This window comes from Nomascus leucogenys, chromosome 2 (genome assembly GCF_006542625.1).
Source record: "Nomascus leucogenys isolate Asia chromosome 2, Asia_NLE_v1, whole genome shotgun sequence".
NCBI classification, from domain to species: domain Eukaryota; kingdom Metazoa; phylum Chordata; class Mammalia; order Primates; family Hylobatidae; genus Nomascus; species Nomascus leucogenys.
The window spans coordinates 99,469,985-99,490,470 of NC_044382.1; the positions used below are offsets into that span (position 1 = coordinate 99,469,985).

Sequence of the window (20,486 nt, forward strand, 5' to 3'; positions counted from 1 at the left end):
ATGGTTTTTCTGCTAAATTAGCCAGAATTCATAAAGGAAACACTTTTAAAAACCTTAGAAAACATACACATAAGTCACTTCAAAGTAGAAAAAAATTGAGGAAGAAATCTTAGATAACAATACAAGTAATTTATGTGGTTGAAAATAAAAGGACTTGTGGAAAAAAAAAAAAAAAAAACAAAGAAGAGTCAACACATATCACAGCCATGTTGTTCTTGTGGGAGTTTTGAATGCTAGAGAAGAGTGCCTTCTATTGAACATGTCGGGTAGATTTGCTAGATTAGGTAGGAATTTGTACTGCCCTGTTGAGAGGACAAGGTCCTTTGGTACCAGTAATGCCTTCAAAGCTTTGGTTGGTATTTAGGCTGCTCCTTAAGACATCCTGTGGAATCTATTATGTCATGTCCTGGGCAAGATATTCCCTTCACTGTTTCTTCTTGAAAATGTGGTCTACTTAAGTCTTGAGTAAAGAACACTTAAGTTCAGTAAGCTATTTTTTCTTTAAAAACCATCTCAACACCTTAAGTATTGATGAAAGAGGAAAAATGACTATTGTGTTTTTGCCCTAGCTGGTTGTCTGACAGTCAATTTTGCAAAGTGGTTGAGGAAACTGCAGACTATGTGGAATGTGCCTGTTCACACATGTCTGTGTATGCTGTCTATGCTCAGACTGACAACTTGTCTTCATACAATGAAGCCTTCTTCACTTCTGGATTTATATGTATCTCAGGTCAGTGACAGTATTTTTGAATCAATGGTTATAAATATTTATGAAAATGAAAGTCTGTTTTCCCATAATCCTTTTATATATGCAAGAGGCAGACATACCATAATTCATCAGCACTAGGAGAAAACAAACTTTTCATTGTCTTATTCATTAATTAATTCAACAAATATTTATGGAGGGCCATCTCTATACTGAGGATACAGTAAAGAATGAGACACAGTTTCACCCCATAAAGAATATGTAATACAGTGTAGGATAGAAGCTAGATAATAGGTAAGGAAAGGCTATAGTTTATAGTACCATGGTTTAGAGGGCAGGTTCTGCAGTTACAATGTGAGGGCTATGTAAGAGATTAAGTAATACATACAAAGAACTTTCCAAAAAATACATGCAAAGAATTTTGTATTTTTATTGTTTTTAAAGCTACCTCATGGTTAGATTTTGTATTCTACAACTTAAGAATTGTGAATATGCCAAACACTGTGTTAAAAAATAAATCATCTTTCACATTCCACATCTAGGCCTCATTTTTGGCAGTAAGAAGAAATTAAATTGTATCAATGTCTGTCAAACTATTTACCTACAACTTAACAATAGAAGTATTATTATTTGCTGTATTAATTATATGGTTGGGCATCTGAGAATTCCTTAAACTATAATTCTATGCCCCACCCTCACCCATTCTGTGCCCTGATTCTCCTCTTTCAGCCCCACAACTTTTTCTATGAACAAGGTGCTATACAGTGAATTAAATTAAGAGCTGGGCATAGGGTAATGGTTAAAAAATGCAAACTTTGGAGCCAGACTGCTTGGGTTCAAATTCTAATTACGCTGTTAGCTAGTTGTGGGACCTGGATCAAATTACTTAGTTTCTCTATACTTTATTTTTCCCACCCATGATATTTGATTATGAATTGTGTCTGTGTAACAGGGTGATAAATATATGAAGTCAGACATTTCTAACATTCTGCTTTAGTGATATTTTGTCTGTAAATGTGATTATTACTGAATGCATATCTCTTGTATTTGGTATGTAAACAGTCTAATAGTTATTATCTTTTAGGAAGTTTTTCTGGAGATAGAATCAAGTAATTAATTACTATTCTTTGTTCTGGTTGCCAGTCTTTCCAATATAACTTTATTTTATATAGTTATAAATTTTCTTTAATGTATTTTAATTCTGAACTTAACTTCAATTTAATAGCAAGATAATAACTTCTTATTCTTAATATCTTTCATAAAGGATGACATTTCTTATTTAATAGAATCTTCTAGGTCCGTATAGTTCCAAAATCAGATGGAGACATCCTATTTTACTTTTATGCTAATATATTTAAAGAGCAAAGAAATTTTATGGAATGATGAAATAAAATCAAAAGATACAATGTTGAAATACAATCTAGATGTCATTTTACATGTTTCCATACAGACATAGGTTTATGTGCTGCTATGACCCACAAAATCCCTTGCTTGTTCCCAAAGACTGAATATCAAAAAAAAAAAGGAGTTTTAAAAACTAAAGAGAGAATGTTATCCTGATTTTATAGAAAACTAGTAGGACTGACTATAATGAGTTTCCTGGAGAATCATTAATATATACCTGTATATCTTTTCTGCAACTTCTTCTAGAAAAGGCTACATGGATTTGCTCATATATTTGAGAATCAACACCTAAATGTTAGTATCTGCTTTTATCACTTTTAACTTGGAGTCGTATTTGAAATTATTTTATTCTCTCTGTCCATGTCATATTGTTATGTAATTGCATGTTCTGTCGATAAGGAGACACAAAGTCTTGTCTTTGTACCTCAGTTTCAGCTCATCCCTCAGGGCTGGATGAATTCCCATCCCTCTGATGGATCTCCAGGAACCAGAAAAGAGAATTTTATATATCTTATATTCATATTCTTTATATATCTTATATACATATTCTATAATTTAGGTCAGGACACATCGAATATCACTCTGAACTTGATAGAACTTGGCTAGTACATTTCCTGAAATACAGCAATATACAATTAGACAGGAATTTAACCTTTTTTTAAAAAAACAGAGTAGATCACAATGTATCGGTACCAATTCTAGTTTGCAGTTCTGTTTACTATACTAGAGCAGAACTACCCAAATGATCAAAGTGTGTGAAATAGTTGTAGAGGCCAAAAAGCTTACCACTTCTCAGCTTAGAAAGATGAAAGAAAAGGGCATATACCTGTGACTTAAAATTGTAAACTAGTTTGCCAACTATCAGAAAATTAAACTAAGATCATTCCTTGAGGTTAAAATGAAAGGACAAATCATCCATTGCTGTGTGCATTAGAGTGCAGCATTATGGAACTCAACACAAAGATGGCTTGGGAGAAATATAACAAAATAATTACATAATAAAGCCATAATTTTGTAGTGTAATTATTAAGAAACTTCAGCATGGTTTGAGATACACATTGCTATTTTGAGGATGTCAAGGAAGCCTACTCTGCCTTCCCATAACTCTTTTGATATTGTGCTATCAAAGATAAGACTATTGGTTATGCTACTGCATTGAGTTTGACTCTGAATACAAGTCTTATAGTCTTGTAATCTTTTTTTTTTGGAGATGGAGCACCACCACACTTGGCAAATTTTTGTATTTTTTATAGAGATAGGGTTTTGCCATGCTGCCCAGGCTGGTCTCAAACTCCTGGACTCAAGCGATCTTTCCACCTCACCCTCTCAAAGTGCTGGGATTGCAAGTGTGAACCACCATGCCTGGCCAATATAGACATATTATTTGGGATGAATTTGGCTACAAGTAACAGAGGACAACTCAAAGATATCTTAAACAAATAGATTTAGTTCCCAGATTAATTAATTCAGTGCCTTAATGGTGTTGTCAGGAGCCCAGGCTCTTCTCTTTTTATCCTCAAGGATTTTTTTCCCTCAGCTTTGTTTGTACGTTGTCTTAAGCTGGCTGTAGCAACTCTAAGCATCACACTAGCAATGTCCAGGCTTGCCAGGGGAAAAGCTCTTATTTGGGTCCAGTTTTAAAAGCAGTGAGAACTTTCCTAAAAGCCACCCAAAATGTTTTCCCTTGTGTCTTTTTGATCAGAATTATATTCTGTGTCCTTTCATAACTAGTCTGTGTCTTGGAGAAGATCCAGATAGAAATACAGAGAGACAAGCACTGAAAGAGCAGCAAGGATTTATCTTTCTGAACATTGCCCAGCAGTCCCTGACATATACTAGTTCATTGGTTGTTTTGTAGTGATGGTGGGAGTGAGGCAAGCGGGTGCAGGAGTTCCTACTATATTGCTCAGGCTGGTCTCTAAAACTTCTGGCCTCAAGCGATCCTCCTGCCTGAATCTCCCAAAGTGCTTGAATTACAGCTGTGAGTCACCACACCAACCTGATATACAGTAGTTTTAATAGATATTTGTTAAGTAAATAAATACACAGTATTGATCTGATGATATCCTCCAATAATGAGATGTATTTTTGCTGTGTCAAGTTCATACTTTCAAGTGCCATACCATATTTTTCTAGCCATTTTTAATAAAAATTATTTTATTTATTTATTTTGAGATGGTGTGTCTCTCTGTTGCCCAGGGTGGAGTGCAGTGGTGTGATCTTGGCTCATTGCAACTTCCGCCTTCTGGGCTCAAGCGAGTCTCCTGCCTCAGCCTCCTGGGTAGCTGGGATTACAGGCACCGTGCCTGGATAATTTAAAAAATTATTTTAAAATATGGCATATTCTTTCTTGCCTTCACTTAGGATAGTTTAACACAACACTCTCCAATAGAGTTTTCCAGGATGATGGGGATATTTTACAGTCTAGTATGGTAGCCACTAGTCACCAGTGGTGCCTGAGCCCTTGAAATATGGCTTATACAAGTGCAAAGCTGAATTTTTAAGTCTATTTCATTTTATTAATGAAAATTTAAATTTAAGGCTGGGTGCTGTGGCTCACGCCTTTAATCTCAGCACTTTGGGAGGCCAGGAGTTCAAGACCAGCCTGGGCAACGTAGTGAGACCCTGTCTCTACATAAAGTGAAAAAAAAAAAAATTAGCCAAGAATGATGGCACATGCTGTAGTCCCAGCTACTCAGGTGGCTGAGACAGGAGGATTGCTTGAGTTCAGGAGTTCAAGGCTGCAGTGAGCTATGACCATGCCACTGCACTGCAGCCTGGGAGATTGAGCAAGACCCTGTCTCTTAAAAAAAATAATAATAATGAAAATTTAAACTTTAATACCCACATGTGACTAGTGGCTATTGTATTGAATAGTGTTAAGTTCAACCACCCTGTTTATCTGGAGTCTTGTCTCCTGGCAACCTCACCGCTCTAGAATAACTCCTTTCCCCTAATACACAGAACTTTTATACTGTAAAATGCTTCGTACTGACTTTTGTTCATACTAGAAATCTTTTTTTTTTTTTTTTTTTGAGACGGAGTTTCGCTCTTGTTGCCCAGGCTGGAGTGCAATGGCATAATCTCAGTTCATTGTAACCTCCGCCTCCAGGGTTCAAGCACTTCTCCTGCCTCAGCCTCCCGAGTAGCTGGGATTACAGGTGCTGGCCACCATGCCTGGCTAATTTTTGTATTTTTAGTGGAGACGGGGTTTTGTGCCTTTAGCTTATTAGTAGCAGTAACCAAAAGGCATTATGCTGAGGAGAGAGTTGCAGAAACATGGGAATCAATAGTGATAAGCAACAAAAAGTAGAAAAAGTGACAAGCACAGCAGTTAGGTTGGTGCAAAAGTAATTGCAGTTTTTGAAATTAAAATTAATTAAAATTAGTTGCCAAAACCATCATTATTTTTGCACCAACCTAATACATTAGGTGGGATAATAAAAAAAAGCCTAAGCTAAAAAGCTAATAGTAGATTTAATAATGAAATAATGATAATTTGGTTTTATTTGGATTTATTTGTAGAGAAGGCAGACAGATAAACAGATAGTTTATAAATATTTTAAGGAAAATTTCATGAGAAAATGTACTAATACTTGTCTTGTGAAGGAGTAAACTTATTTGGAAAGTATCTCTCATTCTTAAGTGATGCCAAGTAATAAAGATGTTTACAAACATATGTAATGTACATATGTAATTTATGTACGAACATTTCATATGTTTATATGCATACAAACTTTCAAATATTGTATAGATAGATAAGAGAATTTGTAGTCAAGTGTGATAATAAAAGACTTTAGCTGTTCTTTACTAATTAGATGTTCTTTTAGAACCGAATCTGTAATCTACATAGTGGTGGGAAAAAAAAGAAAAGGCAAATTACTCAATTAGCTGCTTGTTTTGTCTACATCGTTGCCAAGAAATCTATTTTTTTTAAAAACTGTTCAGAGTATACCTTTAAGTAATACCTGGAATTGTGATACTTTATTTTTTAAAATTTTTATTTATTTATCTTTTTTTTGTTTTGGAGACGGAGTCTCGCCCATGCTGGATTGCAGTGGTGCAATCTTGGCTCACTGCAACCTCTGCCTCCAGGATTCAAGTGATTCTCCTGCCTCAGCCTCCCAGGTAGCTGGGACTACAGGTGCGTGCCACCACGCCCGGCTAATTTTTTGTATTTTTAGTAGAGACAGGGTTTCACTGTGTTAGCCAGGATGGATGTGATCTCCTGACCTTGTGATCTGTCCACCTTGGCCTCCCAAAGTGCTGGGATTACAGGCGTGAGCCACCACGCCCGACTATACTTTATTTTTTAAAAAATCATTCTATTTAGAGTTATAACACTTTATGCTTTGTAATTTGCATATTTATATTAAGGAATTTAAACCAAAAAGTTTCTGCAATTAAAAAAATGATTTCTAAGTTTAAATAGATGTTAAATATAGCTATTTAATTTCAGATGAAAAAATAAAAGATAAGTATTTAGTGTATAGTGTCTTAGAAACCTGATAATTGAAATAATTATTTCTTTAAATTTTAGGTATTCAATACCCTCACCCAAGCCAGATGAGTTTCCCTAGACTAGGACCCAGCCTGTTTGAGGTTTTTAGCAATATTCTCCCCTAGGTAAAAAATGCATCTAGATAATTATGATGCATTATAGTTATAGGCTGGTAGAATCTCACCTATCTTCCTGCCACTGGCTTTGAATCCTGAACTGCCACCAGGTGTCATGCTAGCATTTTAATTGAAGCCTAATATACTTAATTAAATATTTCTGAGCTGGTCAAATTTAGTATACTAAATGTATATCATGAAACAGGAGTATAATAGAGCATTACTAAGTTAAAGGAAAAAGCTATAAATAAGCTCTTCTTGTGCGCTAGAGAAAACAGTTGACTTGTGTATTTCTCCTTGCTCAGCACTAATTCCTTGCCTCACATTGTTATCATCTACCACAGTCAACTTATGGCAGAGCACATATTTGTGACCATATGCCTTAAAATGAAAAAGAAAACCTTGCAAAGCCTGCTTTAAAGTCAGTATATTACACACACACACACACACACATACACAGACACACGCATGCACACATACGTGCACAGGCATGCATATTCACACACTCAACTTAAGACTTGAATTTAAGCTGGCTTTTATCATCCTAGGGAATTCAAAGTATACATTACTTGAGTTCTGAGCATCGGCTCCAATAGTATATAGACTACCTAGGTCAAGATGCACAATATCTGGCATGATTCTGCAGTTTCTGAAGATAACACTCTGTACTTGTGTGGGTGGATTTTGAAGCCAGCCCCAGGACCTACACACTTGTTCCAGAACACCCCATGGAAGCCTTCCCAAAAAACGGATTGCTCCAGATTTCTTGGCCAAATTTCTAGGCCGAAAGCCTTGACTAATGCAAAGCTTCCCTTGTTGTGGAGAGCCTTGTCTACCTTGTTAAAATATAAAAATATAACTCAAATGGTTTATCAAAAAGAAGTTATGAGAAAATGAGTCACAAGACCCCATGTGGACCCTTTGCAGACGCCCAGTCCACTTATGCCAACATGCAGTGTATTCTGAAAGTTTGTTCCACAGCTTCAAAAGAAAACAAAATGTTAAATGAGTGCAGTGCCTCCTGTTTATTAAGGAGGCACTGATATAACTAAATGAGGTTATGCATGCAAAGCACATGGCAAAGCAGTATACATATATCAATTGCTGTTGTGTTTCAGTAAGCCTTAGACGAAATAACCCTACTGAGAATAAGAGTGGGGTAAAAGCTTAAGTGAAAAAGCAAATAGGTTATCATATGCAGCACATTTAAGTCTTAAAAGGCAGAAAATATTTTTAAAATATGTGTATACTCTGCCTTTAAAAATCTAACATTAAAAGAAGTTTATATGAATTGCAAGATAAGATATTTGTTGGATTAGTGCTAAGGTTCTAACTATCCCCTTGAAGTAGTGTAAACAGGTGAATTCAAACAAACTCAAAGATAATAAGAATAATTTTCTTCGTACAACTTAGAAATTTAAAAGTTTAAGTTAAAAGTCATTGTGGAGAAAATAGCACATTTTCTTCCTGGTTTGGGAATCCAGTAGTGCAAAGTTGCCTTTAAAATTCATAACTAACACTGTTGTAACTACATAACTATTTCTAATAGATAAAAAAAGGGGTAATTACCAATCCTGAGTTTTGGTAGGACCATTCAAAATTTTATGACTGAAAAATCCTATTCACATCCCTGAATATTTCTATTTCCCCAAGCCACCTGTTCTTAGAAAGTTAGACTGCAATTTGATTCTTTCTTAAACAATAAAACTTGACTTCTGTAAATATAGAAAACCAAGGGCCTAATAAAGTTATTAATCTGCCTAATTTGTAATTTCTTTTTAGTGGAGAAGTGAACATGTAGATATTTATAGTTATCCATTGGGCTTAACTTATAAGTGTGAAAATCTCACTTGTCATGGAAAATGGAGTAGATTACAATTGCCATGCCATCTTTTCCAGAGGTACTGGGCAGGGGCAGGTGGCAGACCTGACATGTCTAGCTGCCCCCAGAGATTCTTCCTATGATGCTGTTAGAATTTTCATGGATTATTAAACCATATGTGGACTTTTTTGTTCCTACAGGTCTTTGCTTGGCTGTTCTTTCCCATGTCTTCTGTGCCAGGTACTCCATGTTTGCAGCTAAACTTCTGACTCACATGATGGCAGCCAGCTTAGGTACACAGGTAGGAGAGCGCTGGTATTTATGATTTATCGTGAGATGTTTGTGTTTCTTCTTCTTTGGTTCTTGAACTGAGTGTAAAAGTAAAGTTTGATCTCAGCTTAGTTGAAATAAACTTGTTTAGTTTTGCAGTGGAAGAGAATGGGCACAGGAGAGTCATATAACGAGAATCAGGCCTAAAATGCTTCTTTCTACAGAGAAGCACCTTAATATCATCGCTTACAAAAAAAAATAGCTTCTTATCACAAAGCATCTTATTGTCAGCTAATATATGCTGAATGTATTTGTAATTCATATATACATTAAAATTAACATATTTTATTAATCTGTTTGAAATATGCTGTCTTATAAATTCTTTATGTTTAGGGCATTAAGATGATATAAACTTTTAAAGCATCTGGACACTATGTATTGTTTCTTATAATATAATAGTTTGATAGAACATTTTCTTTTGAAAAATCAGTTTTCTATGGTAGAAGAAACTGTGAAAAACAATGACTTATTAGCACACAATGTAAAGTATTTAGTTTAAAGCACCGTGTAAAGCACAGAAACTAGAATAAAAGATGAAATTAGATGCTTTTTCTATCCATATGGTGTTTATAGTCTAGAAAAGTAGATGTACATATAAATAACTATAATTCAGTGTGATGTGTGAACATAGACCATTTGCAAACTACTGTGTGAAAATAGATGAAGGCTTAATTCATTTTTTTCATTTTTCTCTGAAGGTCAAGAAAGTCTTCATAGAGGAGATGATATTGAGCTGGGACTCAAATGAGTGAAAATTCAGTTTGTTGTTAAGGACTAAAAAGGGCCTAGACATTTATATACACAAAGGAAAAAAAAGCATTACCACTTCTACTTTAAGGCTGAAATTATAGATCCAGGCAGAAAGAATATTCTGTATAATGCTCTTATTGAGATAATTTTTAATATTGTTTTATAAAATTAAAAAATCCCACTTTTCTGGATGGGGAGACACTTCTGCAATACAGACAGTACTCTATTGATTGGGTGCTGGTCATATGTGTGTATTCAATTCGTGTGTATTTATTGTGCTGTGGACATGATTTGCATAGTTTTTTAGAATGCTAAAGTGCATTTATTGAACTCTGGATAGAACTTGAAAAAAATAGCATTTGTGGAGGAGCTGAAATATAAAATGGAAAATTATCTTAAACATTGGGATTCTGTCACCCTTTTTTGTTCTAGGAGTGAAAATGACCTGTAAATTCCATAACTCTATTTTTCAGGGAATAATTAAGTGCTGGATTCTAAGCAGAGGTCTCTGATTGGGTTTTTAAAGGCTCTATGAGCTATGAGAAGTAGCAGTGGTTACCAAAGGGGCTTGCTTTGAATTTCACAAGGCTATTTATATTGCCTTTGTAACCTGCCTTATCTGTCTGATCTCGCCTTTGCTTCTTGAATCTAAGATCTTAGAAAACCCGCCTTCCATAATTAGAGTTTACTTGGCTTTATTCACCACCCACTCTGGTGATTTTTTGGCAGCAGAATTTGTACAAGACTTAATTATAGCACTATAGAATTACAGACAACTCTTCAGTGTCCTAGCAGACAAATTTGCTCTTGTCTAGGGATGTGAAAGACAAAACCAGGATTTCTATGTTGGAGCATTGACTTTTGATTCATATTGTACTTAACATTGATTTTGGACAAAACGGTTAGTCTTATCCATGTTTTTCAGTATATTTTTAGAATAAATGAAACAATGTGGCATGAAAAATCATGTAATGTATGACTTGTGACATGAAATAACTAAAAAAGTATTTTCATAGCTCATTTTTGGCAGGAAGAATTGGTATGTTATTGATAGAAAATAGTTTATTTCAAAATGCTTTATCTACTTAGATTTAACAATACCCTCTGAGTTAAGAAGAATAGTTATCTCCCTTAAAACCTTTTAGTTAAGGCTTTAAAAAATTCCTAGACCCCCCAAAACAAGAAGCTGACTACAGTAAGTTGGGCCCCCACCCTATCTAAATTTTAAAGTCATGTTTATAGCTCCAGTTATAGAATCTTGCCAACAGGAGTTATTACAGTTCTAGCCTTGGATCTTTCATTTGGGATCCGCTGTCAATGTTATATTGTCATTTTTGGAGGTTAAATTAACTGTAGAGAAGTCTTAAAAAAATACAGGCTTGGCCTGTGGTTCTTTAGCTAAGAGGGAAAATTCTATAGCTGACCTAGAGTGTTTGAGTTGTGAATACTTTGCAGACAAATCTGCCAAGACCATTCATTTTTCAAATCTTTATTAATGAACTAGGACTAAGTAGAATGGCTTTTGTGGAGAAGGAAAGAATGGAAATGTGATAGTCCTGGACTTCCTTTTGGAGCAGTGTGGTATAATGGGTCCGTGAATCAGAAAGTCAGGAAAATATGCTCGTCCAGCTCTACTTTCTACTTCTAGAAATATGTAGACTATTACAACTATAATTTATTGTGTATGTGTACATATATATATATATTCATGATTGGAGGCATATAGATACAAATCCAAAGATTATTCCTGCTTTAAAAATCAAGATTCTGCTTTTATCTGGAATTTGTCATTATAGCACCCTTTTGAATCATTGACTATAAAATACCAGTAGGTGGCAGTAGAAGATTTATTTTTCTCCCTTAAATTTTCAGTCTCTCTTCAGCCATGATGGCGTTCAGTAAAAAACTTGAGAGATGCTTTCATAGTACTTCTTTAACTGCCCAAGAGGGTATTTGCAGCATAGCAAATACACATTTGTGGTTTCCTACCTTTCTCTTTTTATTCTCTTTATTCAGAATTTAATTAAATGCAAATGTACCATAAGAAAGATTGTACTCCACTGGCTTTGAATATATCTTTCTACTGCTTATATATGTTTAAATTCAGGGACATAAAATTATTTTCATCATTATATTTATGAGCATTAAGTGTGTTATTGATACAGAAAAATGTTTTTATTATGTCACAGAAGCTTTGAGATAAAGGTCTCTATTTTCAGTTTATCAAAAAATATACATATTTCTTCAATACTAAGTTATTTTTTCTCACTTATATAAATGAAAATGATTAAATGGCAAGAAATTGTGGGGCTCTTCAAGTATGATGTGAAAAAACAGCAAACAAATTTTCATGGTATTGGGTGATATTTCTGAGAAAAACATCTAATTATATCTTTGGGATTTTTATCTTTGAATCACATTGCCAACCCATGTGTGCCCTGATAAGGCTGGTAAACAACTAGTGACAAAGGGCAAGTTTGCAGTTCAGGGTTCTCAGTTCTAGAGGTTCTGTCAGGAAAAGCAATCCTCCAAATCTAAAAAAAGAACAGAAGTTTCCTCATAGAAAACATGATGATAAGATAGAACTGTATTTACTCTGATTAATAATACTTAACAAGGGAAAATATTTGTTTTTCTTCTCTATGGTTTGTTATTTGTACAGCATAAACACATTTTCTGAAACTAAATAGCAAATTCATCTAGAAATGTGTATAAGTCCGTACATTTACCAGCAAGACTATAGCTTAGGGGCCTATTCTCTGGAATTTAAAAAAGTTGGACTGTTACTGTCTTTCGTCCACTTTCTCATTCTGCAACATTTTGGGATGTCATTTTGCAATGTCCTGTTTCCCAGGGAGGATCCTACTCAGACAGCCTTGAGAAAAGATTCTGCTTTAATCTGGAATTATGTCATTCTCGCTTTGAGTATCTAGCATCTTTGGGAATCTTTGTGCATGACTAAAGGCAGAAGTCCAGTGTGACTTCCCAAATGCTGGCTCCTTCTGGATACTATGAATCCTGGTTTCTGTTCCAGCAGCTTGTGCTGTTTTGTTGAGATTGCCAACTCAAGAAAGTCATTGTGTGAGTAAGGCTTGAAGACACATATGTAACAAGCATATTTTAATCAACCGAAGCAGAGTAAGATAGAGATGGTAAAATGTTCATTAGTCAGAACAGAATTTTCCTTAGTTGGAAGTTTTTGTTAATCACTTACTAACCAGAATATCCTTTGTTATTTCTGCTTTTTTGCTGAATAAAAAAGTATGTAAGCGCTTAAGTACAAGGATCAAAATTAAATCTTGCTTTGAAGATTAGGAAATTGAGAAGCAGAGGGTCATTTTTCAGTAGATTTATGATTATATGTTAGTGGGGATATAAATGGATTAAGAAAGTAGCAAGGAAAGTGTTTCCTAAACTTCAATGCAGGCATCTTGTTAAAATTCAGATAGTGCATCAGTGAGTCTATGGTGGGTTTCCAGATCCTACTTGTTAAGGTATTAGATTAGCTATATTATGACCCCAAAACATCTCTGGTTGTTGTTGTTGCTGCTACTGTTGCTGTTATTATTATTATTAAATCCATATAATCAAGCTATTTTTCTTAGTGTGAAATTTTATTTAAGAAATCCCATTAATTAATTTTTTTAGTTTCATTTCAAATATTATTGCCTTTAAAACGACTGCACACTTGTATCTTTCCCTCATTAATGAAAGGCTGCTGCTGTGTCCTTCTGATTTTTTTTATTTCTTTTTTCTAAGAAAGGGAACGGTCCTTAGGCAAGTGGACTAAGAGATAATTTAGAGTATGAACAAGGCCTTTATTCTAGTCATTCTCATAGCATTTGACAATTTGTAAAACTTCTCAGTGTTGTTTTGGACATAAAATAAACTACTAGAAAGAAGATATAACTAGTTCCCCTACCCGAAGTTCATTCTTTTCTACCAAGAGCTTATAGGTGCCCTCCCCCCACTACAATGGTATTGAGTATGTAAGCCTTTTTTTTTTTTTTTTTTGTACAATTAACTGTATTTAACTGTGTCTTTATGTAGAGATTGGGGTATTAAACTGTATCTTTTCTTCATGTAGAGATTAGTTTGGTGAATATGAATAAAGACATTCTGCACACAGATATGAATATACATTTAAGTTGAATTTATTAAACTATTTGATTCAATTTAGGTATGCTCAATAGTATGGTGAAAATATTATTACATTCATGACTGAGTGACCATTCAACATTCAATAGTGAAATTAACCAAAAAATTGAGCAAACCCTCATCTCAGGTCAAGACCACTATTCATCCAGCAGTTTGACCACTTCCATCTCATCTATCATATGCACAATATTGAGATTGTGCAATGAGAAATACCAAGCAAGATGCACACACACACACGAAGTGTGTAAATAATACCCTAAAACACTAACCTCATAGTAAGAACCAAGTATATACAGAGAAAAAAAATCTCTTCCTCTGTAGTACTACATAGGCTGAGAATAAGGGATCCCAGTTTGCAAAGTCTCTGTGGAGGAAATGGAATCTGACCTGGTTGTTGAAGAATGTATAAGATTTGAAGACTTGGAATGTGACACATTCTAGGCAAGGAAAAGAACAAGAACAAAGACATCAAAGTTATAGTGATCCTGGCTGCTTTCACCTGAGTAAGGCTTGCAGATCCCACAGAGAAATAGTTAAGTTTTGACTGCAGGTGAGGCAGCTTCCCATTGTCTGAGAACCATGAGGAGTTACAGAGTCACCAATGGAGTTAGTCCAAAAAGTCACAGTATGAAAGGAGTGTTTTTAAGGATTAATCTGGCAATGAAGGATTAAAGGAAAAATGGACTAAAGAAGGTAAGAGGCTCTAATTAGGGAGAGTAGAGAGGTTGGGTGGACTGCTTTTACCAATATCCGATTAGGATGGGTTCTGAGCTTAGACAGTGGTAATGGCAATGAGAATTCAAAGGAAGGAATAAGGACTAATAAAAATATCTTATTTCGCTTTATTAAATTTCTGCACTTTCTTGTTGTCTGTCTTTAAATCAATAAAAAAGCCACATTGCAAATTTTATTTACTAAACATTAATGTAATATTTATTACATATTACAGGAGGTAGGGATTATGAGGTAGGTATTAATATTATTCTTATTTTACAGATTAGGAAATTGTGACATAAAGAGTTTAATTACTTGTCGTAGGTCACTTAGTAGTAAGTAACAGAACTAGTATTTGAACACAGCAACCAGCCTCCAGTCTTTTTTGAAACTGCTATACTAAGTTCCTTCATAAATGAGGAATTAATGAAATTTACTCTGTCACCAAATGAGAGAGAAGATTTTTAAGGTGACTGTGAAACTAGTGGTTTCATTTGACTTAAATAGGAAAGTGGAAAGGTTTAATAATTGGAGAGTGATATGTGCAATTTTGAGCATGAGGGGTTTAAGGCTTCCATAGCATGGAGATTTAGATGTTACCTACATAAATGTAGAGCCTCTTGACACTTTAAAATAGGTTCTCTGAGACAGGTTGGGTAGAAACCTGTGTATATAGAATACGTATAGCTAATGTCATTAAGGGCTGGGCTTTGTGGCACTGAATTTAGTGATTTACACATATTGCATTATTTACTCTAACAACAACCAGATGAGGTGGGTACTGTTATCATCCCTAAAGAGACTAAGAGATATTCAGTTACCTACCCTAACCTACATAAGTAGAACATTGAAGGAGGAAGAATTTGAAGCCAGATGTTGTCAGGCTCCAAAACTCACGTATTTAGAGACCACGCTATGTGGAATGAGAAGGATCACTACAAGAGATTGGAAAATGTTAAAGTTTTTGAAGCCAAAGAAGGAAAAAGGTTTCAAATGGAAGGATTTGAGCATCATGAGGAGATTAGTCCTCAAATTTGGCAAGAACAAGGTCCCTGGAAACTTGGAGAGAGATGATGAAAATTAGAAATGGATAGGAAGAAAATGGATGCGGCTATCAGACCACACCTGTGAAGTTTGTCAATGAAAGAAGAAGGCAATCAAAGCACAGGAAGTGGGGAACAATTCTGGTGGCTCTGATCATAGGTTTGCTGCAGGGAATCTGGCCCCTGGGGCTGCCACCCAAGGGGCAGGTCTCCCCCATCTCCTCCACTGGTATTTTCTTTCCTTTAAAGAGAACTTCCTGTTGAAGTTTGTTGAAAGGGTAATAGGAATTAGTAAGTTTCTTTTTGATCCATGTGTTTATATGTTGTGATTAATTTGAATTTTTTAGTTCTAGGCAAGTGACTCCCTGCCAGTGCACCTAACCTAATCACCTTATATCTAGGAGAAAGTTAGAGCTCTAGTTTGAGCTTTCTTTTTCCATTTCTTGAATCCAAATTTCTGTGATGGCCTTATATTTTTGGTATTGTTACTATTGAACTTTATGTAAACTTGCAATCAATCATGAAACTAATTTATAGTTAGCAATTATCAAATAATTATAGAAGTCATTCTACAACCAAAAATATTACTATTATGCTATTCACAAGTGTGTGCTTTGGAGGATTACAATGATTTTGGTACTCAAAATAGAGTGAAATTTGCATATTAAGGTATTGAATTCCCCAAAAAAAGTTATTTTATTTTTGCTTTCTTTTTATTGAAGGCTACATTTTCCTTTATGTATCAAATTTGTCTTTCTTAAAGTCTCTTAATAATAAAATTGAATTCCTTTTCCTCAACAAGCTTTGAAAATTCAGCTCAAATAGACTGTTCTCACTAAATTGAAAATAAGTGGACACTGAAGATACAAAAATAGTATCATGGTCACAATACTGGGAAATTCAGACTTTCCCAAGTGCTGAAGTAGCAAAGCAACAGAAAGAGTGAGTAATATTCTGAATGAGGCTACAGTGACATTATCATGTTTGCAACATGGCTTTTGTTACTAGGAAAATTTGTGAGGCAAATCCAGACTTTACCAAAAAATACCAGTTTGGAACCTTTTATTACAGCTTCAGTAACATAAACTATCCTTGACCTTTAAAAGCCTTACTTCCTTAATGTCCCTGACTAGGCAAAAGCAACATATGAAAAAAGTTGTTTTTATGAATATTTAATGAGAGCTCTAAAGAACTGTAACAAATATGGAGCTTAGGGGGAAGTGTCTCAGTTTTGGAATTAGAGAGACTGATGGGGTAACATCTGTCAACTACAGTGGAAAAAATCACTAGTTAAATAATAAGAATGCCTGATTTGCAGCATTGTTGAGAAGATACATAGTGGATCATGTTCAAATGCCCAAGACACAAGATCCGGGGAAGGAGATTTCAGAAGAGGAGGGCAAGGAGGATTCCTGCCACCTCGCAACATGCAGAGGCCCTTCAGGTTCTGCCCTGAGTTGAACGCTGAATCCTGAGCCCTGAGCCTGCTTTTCTGTGCTTCAGGTTTTCTTAAATCAGCTGCAAGGGAGGGGAGAATTTGGGGCCCCATCCTTTTTCAGTAATTGGCTCTGTCAAGCCTGTAACTGTGCCTCTCATTGTACTATAGATAGTGTAGACCATGAAATTTGTTTCCATTGGTCTGCATTATCTGTAGTAGACATCATCAGTAATGTTGTTTATGGTTTTTAAGTAAGAGTTTTTTTCCCTAATCTGAGTATTTTCTAAGTGTTTGTGTCCTCATTGCTTGTGTTGAATTGTTATAACCTTAAAAATTGGATATATATAATATGCGTGCCTATCTAGAAAATTATATATATGGGGTGAGCTTGTGTGTGTGTGTGTGTGTATACATTTGAAATCTGAAATAGACCTATATATTTTTTTTTTATTATACTTTAGGGTTTTAGGGTACATGTGCACAATATGCAGGTTTGTTACATATGTATCCATGTGCCATGTTGATTTCCTGCACCCATTAACTCGTCATTTAGCATTAGGTGTATCTCCTAATGCTGTCCCTCCCCCCTCCCCCCACCCCACAACAGTCCCCGGAGTGTGATGTTCCCCTTCCTGTGTCCATGAGTTCTCATTGTTCAATTCCCACCTATGAGAGAGAACATGCGGTGTTTGGTTTTTTGTCCTTGCGATAGTTTACTGAGAATGATGTTTTCCAGTTTCATCCATGTCCCTACAAAGGACACGAACTCATCATTTTTTATGGCTGCATAGTATTCCATGGTGTATATGTGCCACATTTTCTTAATCCAGTCTATCGTTGTTGGACATTTGGGTTGGTTCCAACTCTTTGCTATTGTGAATATGCCGCAATAAACATACGTGTGCATGTGTCTTTATAGCAGCATGATTTATAGTCCTTTGGGTATATACCCAGTAATGGGATGGCTGGGTCAAATGGTATTTCTAGTTCGAGATCCCTGAGGAATCGCCACACTGACTTCCACAATGGTTGAACTAGTTTACAGTCCCACCAACAGTGTAAAAGTGTTCCTATTTCTCCACATCCTCTCCAGCACCTGTTGTTTCCTGATTTTTTAATGATGGCCATTCTAACTGGTGTGAGATGGTATCTCACTGTGGTTTTGATTTGCATTTCTCTGATGGCCAGTGATGATGAGCATTTCTTCATGTGTTTTCTGGCTGCATAAATGTCTTCTTTTGAGAAGTGTCTGTTCATGTCCTCTGCCCACTTTTTGATGGGGTTGTTTGTTTTTTTCTTGTAAATTTGTTTGAGTTCATTATAGATTCTGGATATTAGCCCTTTGTCAGATGAGTAGGTTGCAAAAATTTTCTCCCATTCTGTAGGTTGCCTGTTCATTCTGATGATAGTTTCTTTTGCTGTGCAGAAGCTCTTTAGTTTAATGAGATCCCATTTGTCGATTTTGTCTTTTGTTGCCATTGCTTTTGGTGTTTTAGGCATGAAGTCCTTGCCCACGCCTATGTCCTGAATGGTATTGCCTAGGTTTTCTTGTAGGATTTTAATGGTTTTAGGTGAAATAGACCTATATTTTAAAATACAGAGACACTTGGCTCCATAGCTAAAGGGCTAGAACACTGGTCTTGTGAAAATACAGAGACACTTATTTAATGAAACAATACTGCTAAGGACTATGATAAGCACTTGATAAGTTAATTCCAGCACTCTATGGCATAGTCAGTATATGTATTATTGCCTCTGCACTGTGTGTAAGAAATCTGAGACACTAAACAATTCTGTGACTTGCCCCAGGTCTCAGATCAAATAAGTCTATCTCCAAAAGGTGTTTCCATAACCCCTTCTCCACCCCTTTACAGAGGAGCCCTCAGAGACCCCGGTAGCACTTTTTCCCTCCACTTCTGTGGAGCCTAATAGCATGGTCTTCTTGCAGACAGTTTTAACATTTACTCTATTACTATACTAAACATGCTAGTAGACTTCTCTTTAGTTTCCTTTGTAACTCTGTGAAATCTTGCTTCCTTCTGTGAAACTTTTTAATGAGTGGTCCTTACAAAATTGGTTTTTAGATTTACATTGACCTCAACCCCAGGAAGTTGTGTCTCCTGAGCTTTATCTGCTTGCTGTACCAACAGAGTGCCTTTTATGTAGTTGCCTACCTGCCTAGCTGAGCTTTAAGCTCCCAAGGGAAGAAACTGTTCTTTTTTATATATCACATCCAATGCCAAAAGGTAAAAGACCAAAATAATATCAGTCATAAAGACAGAGCAGCCTTTCCTATAGGCTGGTTGTGTGCAGTCTAGAACTGCCTTTCTGGCAGAGCCCTATTTGGATACCAGCTTCCGGGAACATACACTCTGTGTTCTGCCAGGAGTGGGGAGGAGCTTGGTTTCAGGCACTATGTTTTGATTGTAAGGGCGAATGTTATTGCCAAACTGAAACACATCTCAAATATCAACAACCGAGTGGGTTTTGTGGTCACGTTTCATCTGTAGATGATGGCATGTGCAAGTGATTTTATGGGGTTTGATGTGGAAACTATGAGAAATTCCACAACTCCAGAGTGCACCTGTAAGCCCCAACCCCCCATTTATTCTTGCTCTTCTGCAAGACAGAGATCAAGGTTGAATGAAAATCTTTGAGTACAAATTCTCAATTTTTGCATTTTTTAAAACTTTTAAAGTATAGATTTCTTTTAAAAAATGCTCAGAGAAAAAATTTAAAAAGCCAGGCATGGTGGTGCACACCTGTAGTCCCAGCTACTCTAGAGGTTGAGGAAGGAGAATTGCTTGAGCCTAGGAGTTGGAAGCTGCAGTGAGCCTGATCGCACCACTGCACTCCAGCCTGGGCAATAAAGACCTTGTCTCTTAAAAAAAAGGGGGAAAAAAAAAAACCTTAGTTAACCATATTTGGGAATTAAATGCTTTTCTACTCTCTGTTTTTTGGGTTTATCCCATTTGTGATCCCTTCTCTCAATTGTCACCATTATCTTGCTCACCTAAGCCACCTTTCTTTTATGGACTCCAAACTCTTCCCCATGGTTTTAACCTGACCCCTTTCTCCATAATCTGTTCACCTCTCAGCAGCAGGAGTGGTCCTTTTAAAGATCAAGTGGACTCTAATCATTTTCCCTAAAACTCTTTGGTGTCTTCCTATTGCACTTAACAGAGGGACTCTGACTTCCATCTCCCTCAGGATCAGTCTCTGCCCATTCTCTGATCTCATCTTTTACCACCTCCCCATTCACCCAGCACAGCCACAGTGGGCACAGTTCTTTAAATATGCCCAGCTTCTTCTTGTCCTACATCTTGTGTTCTAGTTAATACCTAAGCCTGGAAAGTTCTGCTCCAGTGTTTTGCTCATCCGTATTTCCATTTATACAGCATTGACTCACTCAACTCTTACGTTACCACCTCAGAGTGGCCTCCCCAAGAAGACCCACCCCTACAGTGTCTCATCACTGCTATGTTTATTCATATCATATATCAA

At 35.9% G+C, this 20,486-nt stretch overlaps 1 protein-coding gene across 1 annotated transcript in view; it reads left to right on the forward strand.

Moving 5' to 3' along the window:
• Positions 1 to 20,486, forward strand: part of ADGRV1 (adhesion G protein-coupled receptor V1) — a 602,359-nt gene that overhangs the window by 292,873 nt on the left and 289,000 nt on the right. Inside the window, exons 82-83 of the mRNA XM_003261601.2 lie at positions 570 to 730; positions 8,750 to 8,850. Of these exons, the coding sequence (XP_003261649.2) occupies positions 570 to 730; positions 8,750 to 8,850 (262 nt within the window). The remainder of the gene's footprint in view (positions 1 to 569; positions 731 to 8,749; positions 8,851 to 20,486) is intronic.